The 8,784-nt window shown below is 44.3% G+C and overlaps 1 protein-coding gene across 6 annotated transcripts in view; it reads right to left on the reverse strand.

The window, feature by feature from the left end:
• The window catches only part of PACS2 (phosphofurin acidic cluster sorting protein 2), a 138,103-nt gene that overhangs the window by 85,751 nt on the left and 43,568 nt on the right, over positions 1–8,784 (reverse strand). For all 6 annotated transcript variants that reach the window (XM_069729219.1, XM_069729247.1, XM_069729238.1 and 3 more), the window contains exon 2: positions 2,958–3,045. In XM_069729219.1, coding sequence (XP_069585320.1) covers positions 2,958–3,045 — 88 coding nt within the window. The remainder of the gene's footprint in view (positions 1–2,957; positions 3,046–8,784) is intronic.

Here is an 8,784-nt window from a genome sequence, read left to right on the forward strand (position 1 = left end):
AATAACTACAGAGGGTTCACTGCACGCTGCAAGCCACTCATAAGTATCAAGAATAAAAAGGCTAGACTGGACTTTGCTAAAAAACATCTAAAAAAGCCAGCACAGTTCTGGAAGAACATTCTTTGGACAGATGAAACCAAGATCAACCTCTACCAGAATGATGGAAAGAGAAAAGTATGGCGAAGGCGTGGTACAGCTCATGATCCAAAGCATACCACATCATCTATAAAACACGGCGGAGGCAGTGTGATGGCTTGGGCATGCATGGCTGCCAGTGGCACTGGGTCACTAGTGTTTATTGATGATGTGACACAGGACAGAAGCAGCCGAATGAATTCTGAGGTATTCAGAGCCATACTGTGTGCTCAGTATTAAAAATGAACATTTTATTTAAAATTATTGAATCTGTCCAATTACTTTTGGTCCCTTTAAAACCAGGGTGGCACATGTTAAGGAGCTGAAACTCCTAAACCCTTCACCCAATTTTAATGTGGATACCCTCAAATGAAAGCTGAAAGTCTGAACTTCAACTGCATCTGAATTGTTTTGTTTAAAATTCATTGTGGTAATGTCTATAAACAAAATTAGAAAAATGTTGTCTCTGTCCAAATATATATGGACTTAAGTGTATGAACACCTATAGCCAAGTTGCCGCTCTGCAGATCCCACCTTGGATCACTTTTGCTACAGTGCACTCCAAATGACCTGCCATTTCAGAGATTTGGTGATTCATAAATTTGCTCAAATCCTTACCCTTGCCCATTTCCGGTCTACTCACCGATCAGCTGATATCTGCTCCTGCAGCAGCCAGATGTAAGCCACGTCTGGAGAAGAATACCACAGCCCCATACATTTTTTTTGGGTCACTGTATCACATCTGGGTAATGGTATACTTTTTCAAGAAAAGAATAGACGAGTCCAGTGGAACGCATTCATGGCCTCACAGAATGAAGCATCATGCTTCATGTGACCCCTGCACTCCGCTAATAACAGGGTTATAAAGCACCGGAAATCTGCTGGGTCGACACAGGACGCATCCATGGGCTTATGGAAAGCTGGAATATTCCTCATTGTTACTGCAGAAACCACCTCACCCCGGGGCGATCATTTCTAGCTAAAGTCACGCTCTTAAAAAGGTACACGGAAAAATAAGTAACAATAACAGTAATTCTTCATAGGGTGGGCTACTTACTAAACTGTCCTAAATCATCTACCGCTGGTCACATCTTACGTCTCTGTTGCTCCATGAGCATCAGGTCGTGCTTAGTCCAATTCAATTACTGCCACATTGCATCAAACATGCAAGTGAATGGGGTCAAATAAAATCCCGCAAGGTGCCGAGAAGTTGGATTTTTTGCGACTTGCTCGCAAAATGGTATTTGATCTGCGGAAGGATATTATAGAGCAGGAGGAACTGGGCAGATTGATCTGCATTTTAGTGGAAAAAGTGTCAGTAAAATTTGCATTTTATTCAGTGAACTCCCTGGTATTTGTCTGCATGAGTCCAGTGGGCGGTCCCAGTATGATTGCATATGGCGACAGCGGTCAATCTATGAGTAGGCCCGCCCACTGGACTCATACATAGAAACACTAGGGATTTCAATCAATAAATTCCAAGTTATCCCGAATCCTTTACTATAACCCAATATATCGTGCGTCCATAGAACAGACTGCACGTACAAAGTGACAGGTTAACGTTAATTACATGAAATAGCAGTTGTTCGACATCTCTTTATCCCCCTAAATTCACAAACTTTCAGTTAGGCCGAGTGTTTGAGTTTTTTCTAACAGGGAGAGAGGCTAAAGACACTGCAAACTCCTCTGGCAGCGGTTCATCTGCCCCTGAAAACTGAAAAATCGGGCATTGACATGCCAGCTGTGGGTTCCTTCTATTACATGGGAGAGGTGGGGGCCTCCAAACGAAGTCACGGCTCTCCACCTTCACAATGACGTTTGCATATGCTCATTAAATGCTTCAATACTAAAGATAGAATCTGCATCTGACCACTGTGGCTAATGTATAGGTGTTGTTTCCAGAGACAACAAAAGCCCCACTGGCTGGTGTGAAAATTGCACAATTTCTCTTAGTTTTAATAACGATTGAAATATGGGGGAAAAAGTAAGAAAGTAAAAAAAATAATCTTGATAATTTTGTGTAAAGTAAAATATGCAATTCCCCCCTCCCCCCCACCAAAAAAGCTTCACTTTAAACATTTTTATAACGAAGAACCCTTTGAATGAATGTGTTTCTCCACAGAGGTGCCATCCTGATCCTGTACCAGAGCAAGCCCTTTCTCAGTTTCTAGCTTTTGCTGTAGCCATTAGTTTTAGTTCTGTATGTACTACATAGCGCAAGAGCCACAGCGTAGCGCAAGAGCCACAGCGTAGCGCAAGAGCCACAGCGTAGCGCAAGAGCCACAGCGTAGCGCAAGAGCCACAGCGTAGCGCAAGAGCCACAGCGTAGCGCAAGAGCCACAGCGTAGCGCAAGAGCCACAGCGTAGCGCAAGAGCCACAGCGTAGCGCAAGAGCCACAGCGTAGCGCAAGAGCCACAGCGTAGAGCAAGAGCCACAGCGTAGAGCAAGAGCCACAGCGTAGAGCAAGAGCCACAGCGTAGCGCAAGAGCCACAGCGTAGCGCAAGAGCCACAGCGTAGCGCAAGAGCCACAGCGTAGCGCAAGAGCCACAGCGTAGCGCAAGAGCCACAGCGTAGCGCAAGAGCCACAGCGTAGCGCAAAGAGCCACAGCGTAGCGCAAAGAGCCACAGCGTAGCGCAAGAGCCACAGCGAAGCACCGTGACCCAATCTACAGAAAGGACGTTACTATGGATTGTGTTCAAATAAACAGTTTTCCCAGGACACAAAATGCTAAATATGAAGCAATGTTCCAGTTATACGCACTGATGCTAGTCCACAAGAGTAAAATATACAACTATATACTGGCCTACGATGCCACTTACCTGCATTTTCACAGCAATTACTACCGAAATAAGCTCTTTGTCCAGTTCCTTCACAACTAGAAGCTTCTTCAGAGTCAGACTACAGAGCCTGAAGACAAAAAACAAAAAAAAATTAAAATATGATATTAACTAAACGTTATACATATGCACAAATATTTGCAATTCAAATTATTTTGTTCCCACTGCAAATTAGATTTATTAGTAAAACACACAACCTTTAGGCTATTTGCAAGAAACTGATCAAACGAAAACAATTTAAAAGCGCGCCGTGCTGTATCGACAGATCCGAGCAGCCTTGGGGTCCGTGCGTTTCTCTCGTGCTGCGAAGGTAAAGCTGCTTCCGCTAGCAGTAACCTGGGTGAAAGAATAGTTCTGACCATTGGTTCAGCCATGCCGCCAACTTAAACTGGCAAATAATCTGGAGAGCACTATACACCTTGCACTTAAAGGGAATCTGTCACCTACTTTTTCGTATATAAGCTGTGGCCACCGGCATCAGGGGCTTATCTACAGCATTCTGTAATGCTGTAGATAAGCCCCCCATGTATGCTGAAAGATGAGAAAAAGAGGTTAGATTATACTCACCTGGGCGGGCGGTCCTGTCCGGGGACTCCCATCTTCATACGATGACGTCCTTTGCTTCCTGTTGCGGCTCCTGCGCAGGCGTACTGATTTGCCCTGTTGAAGGCAGCAGAAAGTACTGCAGTATGCATGCGCTGGGCTTCTCGGTCCTTTCCCAGCACCTGCGCACTGCAGTACTTTACTCTGCCCTCAACAGGGCAGACAAAGTACGCCTGCGCAGGAGCCGCGACAGAAGCAAGGAGGAGGACGTCAGTGTATGAAGATGGGAGGCCCCGGACTTGCGACACCCATCGGACCGCCCCTGGGTGAGTATAATCTAACCTCTTTTTCTCATCTTTCAGGATACATCGGGGGCTTATCTACAGCATTACAGAATGCTGTAGATAGGCCCCTAATGGCGGTGGCCGCAGCTTATATACGATAAAGTAGGTGACAGATTCCCTTTAATAGAGCCAGTCTGGCTGTTATGACCTGCCACAAACGTAATCCATACAGAGACACCAGCTTATCGTGGAATCTCAGCTCATTCCTCAAGGGCAATGACCTACAGATCAGTAATATTCTTGGGTTGTCAAGAAAGTGTTTGTCAGGCAATCCCTGCAATTGTTCCTGCTGCCAAACAGCCACGAGACATGCAGGCGCAGGGACTCGAACATATAGTTTTCGAGCACGCCAAAGATGCTTGGTTAGCCAAAGAGCATGCTCGGATCTTGCCTCATCTGAGAACGAATGCTCATCACTTGTCCTGATGTTATGTTTCCAATCTGTCAGATGACAAAGGCTGGTCGAAGAGTTGTCCACAAAGGACAGTTATCCACAAATAGATTTCACATAGTAAAGTAACAGCGTACATGTATGCAAATCGATAAACAGAGGTCAAAACAAGGAACTGTGGATGTGGCTTGAATACCAAACTGAAGATTTTAAATTTTGCCCGGACAACCCCTTTAATGTTAGGCAACTCAAATAGCTAAAAATCAATAGCAGCGGAGCAGACAGCAACTCCGAGGCGGCCTATGATTACCCACCACCGACATAGGGAAGGGGTGGAGGCTTGTTCCCTCTGCTGTTCAGCCCTTGGGCATTATGTGATTGCCCAACTACTCCCTGCTGGAAATAGATTAAATCCAATCATTGTAGTCACGGGATTTCATACAGCTCGTCGTAATATGCTTGCACGATATCCAAAAATAGTGTTTATTAGTCATTTAGTTACAAATAAATCTTCCTTTATTAAAACGTGACTAGTGACTATTAATGAGTAGCTAAACCGGTTACTGATGACTGGTGCGGAGGATGGGCAATGTAGGAAGTACAATTTATGCTAATATTCACAGCCATCTCTCCCAACTCCCCTACGTACATGAAGGCTTAACTCCGCCAAGAGTTTATGGGTCTTCAATGGGGAGAGGGAGGTGAGTTGCTGCCAAAAGCGGGTGGCTTATTTCCAGAGAGAACAAAGGATAGGGCATTGAAATTCAACAAACCCAGTCTTTTTTTCTCCAGCCCTATACACAATGATTAAGTGTGATTTCCTCTCCGAGCACAGGGGTTCCATGTGGCCCTGAAGTGGCCATGCTGATCAAGGCTCCTTCCCATCTCTCTCCATCCTCCTCTTCCTAGATTCACAGTTGTTACTTTTACAGGAACCAGCAAACAACAGAGACAAATAGAAAACAAGTATGAAGGTGCAGTGATCTGCTAGCGCCAAGCCAATGCTGCCCCGAGTGCCTGAGCTTGGGTTGAACACTCATTTTGTGCTGAGCAATTACCTTTAAAATGGCAGGTTTAATCAACTTTAATCTAATGTACATGGGCACCTCTGTTTTTCAGCATTAACATATGGATGTATGAATCAACAGAAGAAGAATCAACGCCTTCGAAATGTAGTGCTGGAGAAGCATGTTATCAATAGAATGGATGGCAAGAAGAACAAACATCAATTTTAGAACAAAACAAGCCAGTCGTGTCACTGGAAGCAAGGATCACCAAGCTACAACTTCCCTACATCGGACACATCATACGAAGAGAGCAATTACTGGAGGACATTATGGCAGGAAAAATAGAAGGAACAAGGCAAAGAGGAAGACCAGCAACCCGGTGGCTTGATACAATCAAGATAATGGCGGAGAAGACCATGATGGACCTACCTAGGCTCGCTCAAGAAATATCTTCCTCTAGATCGTTCCTCCATCAAATCACCATGGCTTGAGATCAAGCTGAAAGCCATTAAAAAAAAATATGAGCACCTAAGCACTTGATAATTAATATTTTCACAGGAACTAAAGTGGGGAATGTTGTGAAGAATTAGGGGTTCGTCTGATTTACATCAAGGAGTTTGTTCATTTACTGGATGCAATTCCAAGTACTCTGTGATTTCATACACAACAAAAAATTGCCTGTAATGTTCTGTATTTTGTGGGGTGGGGGATCTTTTTTTCGGATGATACAAAAAAAAATGTTGCATTACTGTGTTAAAAAAAAAAAAAAGCCTACAGAAAAACAAATCAGCATAGCCCCATGTATGTGCACGTGATTTCATAGAAATCCATTCCACACGCTGAAACCTAATGCAATAGGATTAGCACGACGATCATAAATGTGGACCTGGAACATGGAGCTTTATCGAGGATCCATAAGGATGAAAAAATAGAGAACAAAAGCCTTAAACAGAAAGCAATATGGCTGTGCAAAGACTCCATAAATATAATATGGTTCCAAAAACTAAAGCATTTTCTTGAAGACCTTACTATATTAATTCCTTTCTTCCAGGTTCCAAAACTGTGACAACCATGCTGATGATCTGCGCGAGGCTATTCCTACAGGAATGAATGAAAATGCAGAAGAATAAAAGTAGGTCAGCAGCATGATGGAGTCTGTACGCCAACTTCCAGGAAACAGTAATATCTTCTGCTGCTGCTCCCGCCCGCGGAGAGGCATCCCTGGGCCAGGCTTGGTCTGCCGCCCTTACGGATGATCTGTCGGGTCAACAGTCATCATTGATCCCACAAGAATCGGGACCAGCCAGGAGATCAGGAAAGTAGCTGGAGTCAGGGAACCCTTCATGTTGTGATAAAACTGTGCAGAAAAAAAACAACAAAAAAAGCAATGTGTGCACACAGCCTAAGTGTCTGTCTCTCTCTCCTTCCTCCCCGGAACAGGAAGTCCAAACTATCACCAGGTTAAAAAAAAAAAAAAAGTTGGATCCAGCAGAAAAACGGATCCGTCGCATCAGTTTATCACAATTTGCAACGGATCTGTTTTTTTTTCCAAAATTCGCCGGATTGTGCCTGATGGCCTTACCCCCTTGACATGCAGCAACACACTACAATGCAACAGGGTTTGTCACAGCAGAGGGAATTCTTCGTAGGAAAACATGACAACTTAAATGACACTCCCGTGTGGTGTGATGTGACACTGACTCCTCCGTACAAAAAACTCTAGGGCTCCTACATGACGGTGATCTGATCATTATGGTTAATGGTTGGTGTGAGGCTCCCGTGTGGTGTGATGTGACACTGACTCCTCCGTACATAAAACTCTAGGGCTCCTACATGACGGTGATCTGATCATTATGGTTAATGGTTGGTGTGAGGCTCCCGTGTGGTGTGATGTGACACTGACTCCTCCGTACATAAAACTCTAGGGCTCCTACATGACGGTGATCTGATCATTATGGTTAATGATTGGTGTGAGGCTCCCGTGTGGTGTGATGCGACACTGACTCCTCCGTACATAAAACTCTAGGGCTCCTACATGACGGTGATCTGATCATTATGGTTAATGGTTGGTGTGAGGCTCCCGTGTGGTGTGATGTGACACTGACTCCTCCGTATATAAAACTCTAGGGCTCCTACATGACGGTGATCTGATCATTATGGTTAATGGTTGGTGTGAGGCTCCCGTGTGGTGTGATGTGACACTGACTCCTCCGTATATAAAACTCTAGGGCTCCTACAGGACTGTGATCTGATCATTATGGTTAATGGTTGGTGTGAGGCTCCCGTGAGATGTGACACCAACTCCTCGGAACATAAAACTCCATGGCTCCTACACGACGGTGATCTGATCACTACGGTTAATGGTTGGTGTGAGGCTCCCGTGTGTGACAGACTCCTCGGTACATAAAATTCCACGGCTCCTACACAACGGTGATTTGATCACTGCGGTTAATGGTCGGTGTGAAGCTCCCGTGGTCAGTAAATCCTTGCTTTGTACCGGACACGATGCCTTACATTCCTGCCAGATAAAGCAGCCTTTGAATCATCAGAACATTGTTTCAGATGTCAATGTCAGCACATTTCTCCAAGTGATCTCTAGACAGGAGTCTTTCTGGATCTTTTTACAAAGGGAAACTTCTGTAACAGTATCCCAATGCATTTTTTACATTGCTTAAAGTGTTACTCCAATGCTCAGTGCATCCATAACTGTCTAATAGATGCGGATCCTACATTTGGAACCTGCTCCTATTGAGAAAAGGGAATAGATGAACTGAGTGGCACTGGGAGCCAAGGAAGATGGTGATTAATAAGCATCCTAATGTAACTAAATAGGAGCACTTCTTTATAGGAGTTCTCTCAGTTGTATCTTCAGGAGCCGAGCCAGGGGCAGAGAGCTCCAAAAGAATGTCAGATCAGAGGAGTGTAAGTCGTGCCACTGGTACAAACTCAGCACTCTTACTCGGCTGCTATGAGAAAGGCAGGGGGACTGAAGAAGGCCATCTAGCCATATTCAGAGCGGTGCCAGAAAGCTGTAAAGCTTGCCATCACCTTTGTAGATCTTGCTAGTGCCTGACACTGCTTGCCTAGGTAACCGAGCCGGCAGGGACTGAACGTTGGCCGGTAACTTCAGCACTTGAGCTGTATACTATAAAATTAAAAACCTCTCCATTCTGGAGAAAGGGAATTTTTAATACCAGTAATTTAATTGCAATGTTGCTTCTTTTTACAAGCATGTTGCATTTTATCCCTTTATAAAATGAAACATCCCATTTGAATAATTGCACTTAAATTTTTCCAAAAACTGAATAATAAAAATGAAGATAAGAAACTAATCATTTAACATATTAAAGAAAGTCTCTTTTCCCCTAAAACAGTCACTTTTTTTTCTGCACTATGTGGATCACCCACTCAAAAACTGCTCAAATCTGTCCGCAAATCTGTCTCCAAGGAGGGATCAAATTATACTTTCCAGGGCTGTGGAAACGGAGTCGGTGTTCCTTTTGGTGGAGTTGGAGTCAGGGAAA

The sequence above is a fragment of the Ranitomeya imitator genome, chromosome 1 (genome assembly GCF_032444005.1).
Source record: "Ranitomeya imitator isolate aRanImi1 chromosome 1, aRanImi1.pri, whole genome shotgun sequence".
Lineage (NCBI taxonomy): Eukaryota > Metazoa > Chordata > Amphibia > Anura > Dendrobatidae > Ranitomeya > Ranitomeya imitator.